Source organism: Nelumbo nucifera, chromosome 2, assembly GCF_055504915.1.
Source record: "Nelumbo nucifera cultivar China Antique chromosome 2, China Antique-T2T, whole genome shotgun sequence".
Taxonomy (NCBI): Eukaryota; Viridiplantae; Streptophyta; class Magnoliopsida; order Proteales; family Nelumbonaceae; genus Nelumbo; species Nelumbo nucifera.
In genome coordinates, this window is record NC_142650.1 from 17,056,124 (window position 1) to 17,070,184 (window position 14,061).

General features: G+C 36.3%; 1 protein-coding gene across 4 annotated transcripts; it reads right to left on the reverse strand.

The window, feature by feature from the left end:
* Positions 1-712: 712 nt before the first annotated feature.
* Positions 713-13,812, reverse strand: LOC104597002 (uncharacterized). Of its 4 annotated transcripts, XM_010258364.3 has the most exons (5): positions 13,509-13,812; positions 12,941-13,004; positions 12,443-12,754; positions 11,829-12,167; positions 713-2,105 (listed from the first exon to the last, which is right to left on the reverse strand). In XM_010258364.3, the coding sequence occupies exons 4-5, from the start codon at positions 12,111-12,113 to the stop codon at positions 903-905; spliced, it is 1,488 nt and encodes a 495-aa protein (XP_010256666.1). In that variant the 5' UTR covers positions 12,114-12,167; positions 12,443-12,754; positions 12,941-13,004; positions 13,509-13,812; the 3' UTR covers positions 713-902. The 4 variants fall into 4 exon arrangements, with proteins under 4 accessions (XP_010256666.1, XP_010256665.1, XP_088753155.1 ...); XM_010258363.3 differs by lacking the exon at positions 12,443-12,754; XM_088897029.1 differs by having other exon boundaries at positions 12,443-13,004.
* Positions 13,813-14,061: the final 249 nt, after the last annotated feature.

Here is a 14,061-nt window from a genome sequence, read left to right on the forward strand (position 1 = left end):
GGCCAATACGGCTGATACGCCCCTTTAGGGGTTGTATTGGGTCAGCCACCGGTTTAAAGGGTAACCAGGCCTTAAACCGAACCCACTGAACAGGTTTCAAAAAAATAAATAAATAAAACGTAAAAAAAATGTACTGACACATGGTGTATCGGCCCATGTCGATATTTAGAACCTTAGAGAATACAATCAAATACCAATAATAACTGGCAACCACAAAGGAACGATAGGACACAAAACAAGTAATCTACTTTGCCTGAAGAACTAAGTTAGCTGTGTTTGGTTTAAAGGAAAAAGTAGGGAAACCATTACAAACCTTGTATACTTTTTCTACCTTTTCCTTCAAACCAAACGTAAGTTAACAATGGAACAAGCGATATGAGCATTAGGAATATCCTGCAAGATCTTTGTAGACAGCATCAAACATCAAGAAACACCAACAATGAAGGTTGAGTGCCTCGTCAGAGAACAACTCTCATAACAATGACGTCCAGGACAAAACCTAATGAAACACTAATTACTCATGGTGATACTGGGGGCGATTGTGGGCTTGTCTCCCTAGGCCCGTGAGCAATAGTGATAGAGAAATTCTTGGACTGAGCTTGCTTCTTCGGGCTGGACCGTCCTTCGATGAGCCAACAGTGGAAAAAAAAGAACACAAAACCCGACCTTAATAATCTCCCCAACAAGAATTACCACAATACCACAACAATGATTTTATTTTTTGTTTGGTTCCCTCGATTGATATCATCTATATTAACCAAAATATAAGTTGTTAAGTTACAATTGGTATCATCTATGTTATAACTGTATAAGGAGTTTGAAACTATTCATTTTCTACAAAACCAAAACAAAAAAGATGATCTATCAACGAAATTTTGACATAGCTACAACAAGTTGTGAAATCATCGAATCCCAGTCAAGTAACGATTCTTCACATCATTACGACGACGTAATTTGAAACTACCATTTTTGCGGGATTTCTTTGAGTACAAAACCTCATCAGCTTCATCATCATCACTATCAGCCATCTCGGGGACCAATCTAGTCTGCATGCTCATACGTCTCAGGATGAAGACATTGAAGTAATAGCTCACTATGCTTTTTTTGCACTTCGATTGGAAGCGTTTCAAAGCAGGCTTCCAAAAGCTCTTACCCCTCGATGGAGGATTCGTTTTCACGAGAGATTCAAAGCTCCTCTGGTCATTAAATGACCATGATCTGGAAACTTCTTCCCCCATGCAATCAAATCTCCAGGTGAAGAAAGCAGGACCCAACTCAGATTGTAATCTAAGCCTCTCCTCGTTAATGTGGCATTTGATGCAGTCGGTGGATCCTGGAGATGTGCAAAAACAGGTGTTTGATCTCCCTTTTCCAATCAATTCATCAGATTCTATAATCTTGTCTTCGATCGGCCAAACCCGGGTGCCCAACCAACTTGAATTATTTAAACTGCTATCACCATTATACAAGTTCTTGTTGGGTGGACCAATCCACTCTGGCAGATCAGCTTGAAATGGAGGGCCAACAGGAATTACTAACTTTGGAACATTGTCCCCAATGAAATTCAGTAGCTGTTGTTCATAGCTCGATTTGTTTGAACCACTCAATGAGTCTGCTGAATCAAGTAAGACTGAAGCATCTTTGTTGCTTGGACTAGTTAAGTCTTGTAGAACAGATTGGCAGCTACTTGGAATATTATCAACGAATTTTGTTATCTTGGCTGATTTTTGAGTTTTTTCAGTTGATTGCCAAGGACTAGATGGGTTAGAGTCACTAACTGAATCATCAGAATCAATTAACGAGGCATCTTTGTTGGGTGGATTACCCCAATTCGTTCCATCATCCTGGAATGAGTGTTCAACAAGGACCTGATTTCTTGGAATATAGATTTCAAACTTCAATAAGCTCAATGAACAGCTTGAATTGTGAACCATCCGCCGACTATAACTTTCAATTGAATCAGCTGAATTTATTATGCATGGAGTTGAAGAACCAAAGGAGCCTTGTCTGCTTGGTCCTATAGAACTTTGCTCATTTGATTCCACTTTATTCAAGTCACAAGTGATTGTTGATGATTCCTGTACAAAATGAACTTTTCGCCTTTTCTGAAATAAAAGGAGATAAATATTTTAGTTGGATTAGAAATGGTAGAAGAAAATTATAAGATATGGAGGTGAAAAGATGTTGAAGACACTTGTACAAAAATTATATAAATTGCCTGAAAAATACGTTGAAAAAATAGTAATTTGGGGACATTTTATTGGACATGAAAAAATACAATAAAAGAAACACAGCAATATTGCATTTAAATATTCACCAAAAAACAAATGGTAAAATAATGAATAAATATTGTCAAAAGTAAAAAAAGAACATAAAAGAAAATGCTATTGAGGTGAGATGAATTGTCACTGGACATTTCCTCTAAGGCTCTGTTCATTTTATACCTGGGCAAGTGTTTTCCCAGGTAAAACTTTGCCTGGGTAAGCACACTTCCTCCATTCTTGACAGTTGAAACTATACATTTACCCTGGTAAAGAGAGATGAGAGGGAGAGACTAGAGAGTGCTTACCAACTTCAAATCTTCAATCAGCAAGTCCTTAAGTTGGTAACTGATACCCTAAGGTAGCACGGGACCCAGTATAGTGGAAAACGAACATGGGTAAGATGGCCAACTTATCAGTTGACCAACTTAACCCCCCCCCCCCCCCCCCGCCCCCCCAAAATGGCACTAGATACCAGCAAACAAACGAGGCCTAAAGTTGTCAATGGTGAACTGGAAAGGGCTTCCACTACTTTCAGATATGATGGTAGGCTATGTAGGGTGAAGGAAGACAGCATGCAGTCGACCAAGAATGAGCAGAAGATTAGGAAGAAAGAGAATAACACTTTCTGTTGGAACAAACAGCAATGAAATAGATTATTTAAAAGGAATAAGTGAGAGAGATATAGAGAAAGATAAAAGAGTGAAACATCTGGCTACAACTAAAATTCACTAAACAACAACAAAACCCTCAGCTTGTTAGCTTAAGAACCAATAAGGATAGGACAATGCAGGAGGGTGCTGAAATATTAATAAACAAAAGCTTGAGTGGACAGTTTGGAAGGTCTGGTTAGAGGTCTAAGATGGTCATAGGGTTGAAACAACAAGTAAGAAAGTCTATTATTCTAAGATAACTGCAGTGACTGAACAGAAGCAATACAGAAAGAAAGAAGGATGTTGTAAGAGGATAAAGGAGAATTAAAGAGAAATTGAGGAATCAGTTTATAATTGAAAGATTGCAATAGCAGGAGATAAAGAAGATCAAATTAAGATTAATAATATGAACAAGTTCATGAAATAAACAGAAAGCATGTTATAAAATAAGGATAGAGTCTAATGAAATCAACACCATTAAGTTTCTCTAGGAGTCAGCACCTTCAAGCTTGGACTCAGCACCAAATGATAAAAATTGTAAGAACAAATTTAACTATCATCTATTCATTCTCTCAAAAGAGCCGATTTGATACATGGGAATACTTGGAAGAAACATAATTTTTTTTCGACACAGTGAAGAAACATAATAGATCTTCTAAGATCTACAACATATTTGATTTTCCTAAACATAAAAAGAACTAAAATTACCTGTAATTGAAACTTATTCAATATATCTTAAAGATTTGAAGAAAATCTTGAAGATTCATCTATTATTAAGCATATATTTAGAATCCAATCGGAGTCTGCCGTTGATAATAACATTGATGAAGGGAGAAGAGGGGGCGAAGAAAAAGAAGATGAGTCAAATGGAGACGAAGTTATGGTAGAAAAAACCCATGGGTTAACAAGTCATTTGATGTGCAAAAGGTTGTAAATGCAGGTGTCAAAGTGGGCAAAGCTTTGTGTTTATTTGTCTTAGGAGAGGAATTTGTGAGAAATAAATCCAAAGAGTTCGAAGAGAGGTGCCCAATGCCTATAAGGGAAGCTGAGAAGGATTCTGAAGGAACTAATTCAAGGCCTGAAGATTTGAGCAGTGAAGAGAATTCTGCTCAACCTGCAGAGTTCAGCAATAATAAGAATGAAGCTTTGGAAGCAGGTCAGCTTTTTGGAGAAAAAAAACTCTGTGCTGGAACTGGAAAGGATTAATGAGAAGACTAAAAATTTGCTGGAGCTTAGAAAGGATAATCTTGCAATTAGAAGATTTAAGACTCAGAAGAGACATCAAACAGTATTGGTGTCAAATGTTTTTGATAGACTAAAAGGAGGGCTATTTGGGCTCGGTCCAAGAAAGAAGGATTTGAAATACAGGAAAAACCAGAAAAATAAATAGAGAAAAAATGATGCTGCTCTTATTTTCTTCAGTTTGTGGATGGGAAGTACTTGTTTGGGGTCTTTTTCCTGTTTCTAATCAACTGGCTAGCCTTTCAGTGTATGGAGAAATTTGGTGGTGATATGAGTTGGTTCAATCTGTTTGTTTTATTCTCCTTCAGGTGACTTCTGGTCACCTTCCTTGTATTTATTTTTTTATCTTAATAAAATTTACTTTATTACCAAATCATGTGGGGTTCACTTAAGTTGATAGCTAACTAATTGGGCTTTTCTGAAGGGCTGAACGTTGTGGTCCTTGGGCTCAAGCCCAATGGATTGTTTACTGCTACATCATTTTAGGCCCATGGAATTAGGCTAGTTTCACAAGGACATGGTGAAATTCAATTGTTGGTTCATTATGATAAATTAGTATCTGAAGTGAGAAAAGTATGTTTTTAATTTTCCTCTTCTTAGGCTCTGGCCCCATATCCCTCATTGAATAGATAAGTCAATAACATATCTGATGACACCCACATCTTGCAAAACAAACAAAGTTTTCACCTTTAAAAAAAGGCTGAAAAAAAAGTCACATGATTGCAACCATAACTTTGCAAAATTCAAAAAAAAAAAAAAAAAAACTGTCTACAACTCTTCAAACTATTATAACCCTTTAAGATGACTAACCCTATCCTTGCAACACTAAAAAACTAGAAAATAACTTAAAAAAAAATCAAATTTACCAAAATCTCAATCACCCAAGAAACAGGAAATTGTCATCAGCAAGGAAATCTGAATGACTTCAACATCTTCCTCTATGGTTTCTTTCCTTTGTTACATGACTACATCAGTTGCACTTGTGATTGCAAAATCCTATCACAAAACACCTTCATGTTGTTGCTTATCGTAGGACTAGAAATCAGGAAATGTCTCTTTGCAAGGGATACAACTCCCTAAAAGAGGTGAACGAAATGACTTCATTTTTCTCACCTAAAAGACATCATCATCATCATCTAAGCCTTGTCCCAATTATATGCAGTCATCTACACAAATCCTGTTTAGCCATTCCATTATGTTAAGTGTGACAGCTCTTAAAAACTATCAGAAAAAAATTATGAGCTCTTAAACCATCTAAAATCCAGGCCCTTTTTGGTCTGCCCCTAGCTCTTCCCATATTTTAAAAGCACTAGGGTCTTTTAGTGCTTAAGGTGCAAGGCTAGGTGTGCACCCTTTTGAAGCAAGGTAAAATTTTCAAAATGCAGTTTTGAATAATAAAAGAGATTTGCTGGGAAGTCTTCTATGGGAAAATCAATACTTTGGAAAACTTACAGAAAAAGTGACCCTCTCTGTCTTTCCCCAAATTGGTGTTCCTTGTATAAGGCCGAGAATGAGGACTGTTTCCATTTGCTGATCTCCTGTTCCTTTGCTACAGTTATATGGAGGTGGAGCCTTTGTTTATTTGGAGGTGGGTGGTCTATGCCTTCTGATTTAAGCTCGTAATTCAACCCATCTGTCTTTGTTTGGCACACTAGAAGAGGTAAGGTCATGTGGAAATGTGTCAGGGCAGCCACTTTGTGGACTATTTGGGAGGAAAGAAATGCAAGAATTTTCTTAGAGAAGGAAAGAGGGTTAGATGAAATGAAGGATTGTATCATAACAAGAGCAATCCATTGGCTGAAAACTGTGGATATTTTTGATGACTTGTGGAGGAATTGGCTAATAATAGCCAACACTTCAACAAAGAAGGATAGAATTCTGTCAGAATGGGTTCCGCCTTTGGAAGGTGTCATCAAGCTGAACTTTGATGGAAGCAGCCAAGGTAACCCCGGGCCTTCAGGTATAGGGGGTATCCTGAGAAATAAGGACATCAACATAATTTCCTTATTCTCAGGACCGGTGAGAGTGGGGGATTCCACAAGGGCAGAAATCCTTGCTGCAGTACAAGGAATTCAGATCACCAACCAGCTTGGGGTGGAGCATCTCCTTGCTGAAGGGGACTCTCAGGAGGTAACAAGGTGGCTCCTAAACTTGGATACCACCATTTGGGGCTACAAAGATCTCATCAAAAAAGAAAAGTGGTTAACTAGCAATATGAGAGTTGAGGTAAAATGGGTTAGTAGGTCTGCTAATTCTTTGGCTGATGCTTTAGCCAAACAGGGGGTTTCTAGGGAAGATTATTTCTGTGCTTCTTTGTAAGTTGTTATTAATTTGAAAATCTGTACTTAACTAGCCTGGAGAGGTTGGAACTCGTGCCTTTCCTCGGGGACTTTGTACTATTGTCTATCGTTGATTAATAAAATTATTTCAATTATCAAAAATAAAACAATAAAAGAGATTGCTTTAAAAATTTTATGGCTCAAATTAAAATACAAAAATGTAACATATAAAACATATTCAAAGTGAAACTAAAAGTAAAAGCAAACATATGTGGATTGTACTACTGTGCTTCAAGCGCACAACAATTCAAGCATGTGACTTTCAATCTGTTTTTATGCCATATATACAACGAGAGTGGCTTTGTGGTTTTAGTTGTAGTTCACTCTACTTTAGAATTAAGAATTAGATATTATTTTATGAGGGGGCAACAACTAATATTAAAACATCAGTGGGAGAGACTTAATTTTACAGTTATGATGGGTCTTCACCAAGGTTTAGTACATAGCCCTTATCAATTTGCATTTGTCATAGATGAATTGATTCAAAATATTCAGGAGAAAGTTCCATGGTGCATGTTGTTTGCGGATGACATTGTTTTAATTGATTAAACTAATGAAGGATTAAATGCAAAATTAAGCTTAAAATAAATATAACATGTAAATTTAGTACTAATAGGAGTGTAAATCAGGATACACTTTGGAATGGAGACCAAGAGGTAACTTAATGTGACCATTTCCAGTACCTTGGTTCAATAATTCATAACAAGAAAGAGATTGAGGATGTCAACCAAAGAATTAGAGCATGATGGGCAAAATGGAGGGGTGCATCTAGACTTTTATGTGATAGGTGAATACCGCTCAAGTTAAAAGGAAAATTCTATAAAACAATTGTAAGGCCAGTTATGTTGTATGGAGTAGAGTGTTGGGCAGCTAAGAAACATGTCCAAAAAATGAGTGGCATAAATGTGAAGGCTAAAATGGATGAGCGAAAAAACTAGAAGAGTTAGGATTACGAATGAAGTCATCCGTAGGAACCTAGGAGTTGCTCCAATAAGGTGATAAAATGAGAGAAAGTAGACTATGATGGTTCAGTCGTGTGCATAGAAGACCATCAACAACACCAATTAGAAGTAACTTGTTACAAGTTGAAGCGTCTAGTAAGCCTAGGGACAGACCGAAAAGGACTTGGGCTAGTAGTAAGAAATGATTTAAGCACTAATAATTTAACAGTGGATATGGCTTTAAACAAAATGGATTGGAGAAATAGGACTCATGTAGTTAACCAAATATAGTTGGGATAAGGCATGGATGGTGGTGAAGATGATGATGATGATGATAAATTAGATATCATTTTCATGAAGAATGCCTTATACTAAGAAGGATGAGGAAATAATACCAGCATAAGGGGGTTTTACCGATTAAAACTAGGTAAGTCATCCTTCCCATTGTCCCAAGAATGGCTAAGGTTTTTAATATCTTCCTTAAACTCGAATTTCCTTGAAATAATAAAGGAGTGACATATATAAACTAAGAGCTTAGATGAAAATGATTTCACTTGAACAAGGATTGTGATTTCAATTAGGAGAAAAAAAACTATTCTTTAAACATTAAAAAAAAAAGATAACAAAAATCTTTTCAAAAATGAGATTTTCTAGGAATTTTTTGATAAGTAGATTTTATAGGAAACTTCAAAATGGGGTTCTGTTGATTAAAACTAGTTAAGTCACCTTTCCCGCTGTCCCAAGAATGGCTTTAAGGTTTGTAATATCTTCCTTACACTCGAATTTCCTTAAAATAATAAAGGAGAGCAATTCATATAAACTAAGAACTTGAATGGAAAATGATTTCACCTGAAAAAGGTTTGCAATTTCAATATGGAGGAAAAAAAACTATTCTTCATAAATGAAAAAGTAAAGACAAAAAAGTCTTTTCAAAAATGAGATTTTCTAGGAATTTTTTTACAAGATTTTATAGGAAATTTCAAAATGGATTCAAGTTTTCCAATTCAAAGTGTTAGGGGAAATATATTCTTCAAATTGAACATCCAAAAAGGGTTAACATGATTAGAAATTAGTCATACATCTTACAATAGGTAGTGTTCCAAACCTTATAGGCCATGACATAACTTAATTATTGTAAGCTTCTGTAATACAATATAAATGAATATCATAAATGGGATTTTCTAAGGTGTCGTCATGTTTGTCCACTCTGCTAACCCCCTCAAAGGAATATCATAAAAGGGAAAGAATGTAAAGAAGAAGAAGATAAAGTTGTTCTTTTTTATTTTTCTTTCTTCCATCAATTTACAGAATGCGAAGACCTAGGCCACTTTTAGATAATTGGAATGATATATATTTTTATCAACAAATTAGTTTCGTTTATTAAGAATTGAATCAAATCATAAGTGTTTTAGCTATTTAGTAGTCTGGATTAAATCAGAATACAACTTTGCCCAAATTAAGTAGGTCTATCAACTTCCCTTTTTCCTACATCAGATTACAACTTTGCCTAAAATAAAGTATGTCTATCAGCTCCCTGTTTTGCTAGAACATCTGCCAATCCATTTGTTGTCCTTTTTACCCAGCTAAATTTTTAACTGGAATGATGTATTTCAACCAAGAAGAAACAAGGTCATGATTCTTTCCATAAACCATTGAATCAGGTTGAGAACTATATCATGTAAAACAACCGTGGCTTTAACCTTTTCTACCAAGAAAGCATGTTAACCAATGGCATAAACGGTTCTAGCCAATTCACTTTGAATAAGTCTTAGGGGGTCTGGGATTAGGGAATTTGGTCCTAAAAAATGAAGCTTTATTGGGAAAGTGGCTATGGAGATGGCCTCTGGAAAGAGAGTTTGTGGCATAGGGTTGTGCTTAGTATTCATGGCTATTTTGTCTCTGGTTGGGATGCTGGGGTATCTCATTAGGCTACCCAAACAACACCGTGGAAGGCAATACATGGCGTCCTCCCCAAGTTCCTTTAATTTGTAAGGTATGATACTTGCTCCGGAAATTTGGTTCTTTTTTGGAAAGACACTTGGGTGGGTAATCAACCTCTAAAAGACCTATTTCCTTCTCTGTATGCCCTTTCCCTTTATAAAAAGGAGGTTATCTATGTCTTTCTTCCCCTTCTAGTTTTACCTTTATCCTTGAACTGAGACTTTGGTTTTCATAGGGACTTAAGGGAGGAGGATCTTGCTTGTGTTATTGAACTTCTATCCATTCTAGAGAGTGTTTGCTTGGACCCCCCTTCTCCTGATAAAAGGGTGTAGACTCCTATCCCAAAAGGTTCTTTCACTTGTGCATCCTTCTTCAAATCCCTTTCTTTGAGTACTTCTTTTAAGCCATTCCCAGTGAAAGGAGTTTGGACAAAGCCTGTGCCCCCCCGCCCCAAAAATTGTTCTTTTCTACTAGGAAGTGTACCTTGGTAAGATTAATACTTTGGAGAACTTACAAAAGAAAAAGGCTTTGATTTATTTGTCCCCAAACTGGTGTGTATTGTGCAATTCTCATAGTGAGGACTGTTACCACTTACTGGTTTCTTGTTCCTTTGCTACAGCTCTTTGGGATTAGGTGTTTGTTTTGTTTGGATGTAGGTGGAATCAACCAGCAGGGGTAAAATCATTATTCTCACCAACTACCTTTGCTTGCCTAATAAAAAGAGGGAGGAGTATGTGGAGATGTTTTAGAGCAGTCACCTTATGACAATTTGGGAAGAAAGAAATGCTAGAATTTTCCAAGATAAAGAGAGGTCCTTTACAAAAGTGAAGGAATGTATCTTAACCAGGACTATCCATTGGTTGAAATCCTTGGCTTCTTTCAGCGCTTTTTCATTTGATGACGTCTGGAGAAATTGGGCCACAGTTGCACACACTTCGGTTAGAAAAAACCAAAGCCACTACAGTTTGGATAACTCCCCCAGAAGGTTTTTTTAAACTGAATTTTGATGGAAGCAACCAGGGTAACCTAGGACCATCTGGCATTGGAGGAGTATTGAGGAATGAAAATGGCAACATCATATCCTTATTCTCAAGCCCGATAGGGATAGGGGACTCTAGAAGAACTGAGATATTGGCTGCAACACAGGGAATTCAGATTGCTAATCAACTAGAAGTGGAAAACCTTTTGATTGAAGGGGATTCTAAGGTGATTGTGGGCTGGCTGTCAAATCCAGACTCGGTGGTTTGGAGTTATAGGGATCTCATCAAAAAAGTTAAATGTTTAACAAGGCACATAACATGTAGATATCAGTGGGTGGGTAGGGAGGCAAATTCTTTGGTTGTTCATCTTGCTAAACAGGGGTCTACTAGGGACCTTTTATAATGGGCAGCATTGTAATTTTATTTCTGATCTCTTATAACTGTTAGGGGAGACTGCATCTCGTACCTCTCCAAGGGATTCTTGTAAAATCTTATTCCTTTTGTTTAATGAAATTATTTTCAATTATCAAAAAAAAGTCTTATATTTGAACTAATAAGTTATGTATTTTAATTTAAACTAATAAGTTTTTTAAAATATTTAGTTTAAAATTAAAATTTGTATTTTTAATTAATATTATTTTTTAATATTTCTTCATTATTTTTATTTTTTACACTTTTTGCAATTTTTATTACATATTTTTTTTAATTTTGTGCCTTGCTTCAAAAAGGCATGCCCCTCACCTTGTGCCTTGCACCTTAGGCGCAAAGTTCCCTTTGTGCTTTTTTTGCACCTTGCACTTTTAAAACACTGATGATGGGAGATGGGTACTCATGTGAAATCTTCATACATTCTTCTGATGCAAAATTCAAGGGTAGTAGAACGGTATACTCATAAGTCATGATGTGACCAACAATGACATACAACACAAAGTTGAATGCTAACAAGCATTCTTTCAAATTAAATGTAAATATTTTGTTTTTAACATATAAACCAAATTTGACATTGATACAAAGAATATACTAATCAAACAATCCAAATTCCCCTTGTGTTCCAGGTTTTTCAATGTAAAATGGACAAAAATTTTTTACTCTAAAATAATTCAGTTATGTTTTCACCCCTTTATGGGAAAAATACTATTTTGTCTCATTTACATATAAGAAAAACAGCAGCCTTAAGGTTAAAACTTGTAATCAAATATTAATTGCATACACGTGATACATGTTACTCACTACTTATATCTTTGGATATATGCCAATAAGTGTCAAATGCATAAAAAATAAGTAGCCTTCTGACTTCAGTTCATAACATTGGTAATATCTAAAACCTACATAGAGTTTTTTCTGATTAATCCATCCCTTATTGCAAAAGAACTCTGATTAACACTTATACAAGCATTGGTATAGCTATGAAAAATGAGATAGGATGATGGAAAAGATATGATAGGAAAGAGATATGTATTCTTGAGCTTACCCAAGGAAGAAAAGAGCTATTCAAGAAAAGAACTTTTCGCACAGTAAGAGTCCATGATTGTTGGACAGATCCAAATGATGATTTTGGATTAGATGGATCTATAGCAACTGTTCTTAACTGTAGTAACTTGTCCTCAAACGACTCATTTTTCCATCCAGGAGTGGTAGAATCGGTATAAAAGCTGTGATGAGAACTTTGATTTATAAGTTCTCTATTTAAAGAAACCTTATGCCTTTTTGCTTGTCTGTGACAAAGCTCATCACCTCTTAACACTGACTTCTTCATGTTCAAGATCCAGGTTGGTTACCCTCAACTCCTCAACCCTTTATTACTTCAAACCTGATACCAAAAACTTCCCGTAGTCAACTTTTTGATTGAATATAAATTGACTAAGAAAACTAGAAAAAGATATTCTCCTTCAATCAAAATCTCAATACTTCTGGTAAGTAATATACAAATATTCAATGAGGACAGATAAAAATCAGTAACCCTGGATTGTAATTCAGATCTTAGTCCACACAGTGCTGAACCCCGAGATTGGCTCATTTAGCCAAAGTGGACCGGCCATATATTCTTTCAAGGATCAAATAGTTATGGGAACTGATTAAATTTACCCTCCCTGTGGAATCCACATGCATTTGCATAGCATGTCCTGAATTTGAATAATGCTAACCATCCGATTGTAAGTTGGTGGGAACAGGCGTAAGCATGCACTCTACACCATCACCATGACACCGTCATTTGTGGGTTGCAACAAGAGCCTGGGAAGGGTGCCATAACTTGGCTTGTCTGCATGTCTCTATGCTACAACTGCCCCTACAACGTTGCCATGGCCAAACAGCTAAATTGTGTGTTACACATGATACATTTATGATTTACCAAGACCAAGAGGTCTCAGCTCGAGTCAGCAAACACTGTGAAGCTATCTGTGTAGGAGCAACCGGTGAAACCCGTCCATGCAATCCACAGAAGAGCACCAAAGAATCATGCAGGTTGTTTCACAAATAAATCCTCAATAAGAAATTTAAAAAACGAAAATAAATCAAGATACCCACAAAAAAAAACCGAAGAAAAAAGCAGTTAAGCAACTATTTTATGTTTGTGAAAATTACTCAAATAAAACCAGAATACAATGAACAAAGTGACGACGGATGAGGCACTCCGTCAATATGCTATCTACAAGAACAAAAGAGATAAACGGATTAATGTTAATTTATCTTCTTAACAAAAACAAGAAATATAATTAAAAAAGGAAGAGTAAAAACGGTTAATGTGAAAAATGGCCGCACGATACTTGGGCGATTTATTAAAGATGGTCCCACCAAGAACCAATAAAAAAGCGAGCTTTTTATAGTCTTTGAGAAATCCTCTCAAATCACAAACACCGTTCATGGGGGTCTTATTCGAGTAGGTGATCGAAAAATCACAGAAACAAGACGGCGCCAGCATACTCAGTCGATGGATCTTTTTCCTCTTTCTCTTCTCTTCTTTTTTTTTTTTTTTGTTTCTTTTGTCATGTAAAGTAAAGAGGTTTAAAGGGTTCCAGAGAATGAGACCAAAGTCTGGAGAAGAAGAATCGATCTATAGTTTCTATCCGGAGATCATTAGGGTTGAAGCTCAATCAAATGTATTTTGTTTTATACAATGTAGGAAATAATCAAACACAAAATCATAACATACCTTAGCAGTGGCTACTCAACTCTTTCATGCCAAACTCTATCACTGAGAGGGCTCCTCGCCCTCCTAGACGGAAGGAACGCCTTCTCGCTCTCTATTTATAGGTGGAAAGGCCTGTCAACCTTGGTAGACTTGCAGCACTGGTCTACAGTGTTGCTGATCGGTTAAGAAACCGTACAAAACATGGCGTTTGAAATATTTAAAGAAGATCCGGAGAAGTACGGATACAATGCAGTTATTAGCCCTCTCCCACCTATAAAACACATCTGCCCGTAAATTTAGCATCAATTTAAGGTCAGATGCATTCCCCTTGTAAGGACATTGAAAAATATTTGGAAAAAGTTCGGAAACACACGAAACAACTAGCCCTCTCCCCCCTATAAACCACATCCTGTCCGTGAATTTGACATTAATTCACGGTCAGGATGCATTCCCCCTGTACTTCGGGCCTAGTAAATTCTGATCTGGACTGATTGATATTTCTCCCAAAATATTTTAAGTGCATGCAAGTCAATATGAAGCTGTTAAATATATATAATTTTAATTTTTTTTAAAA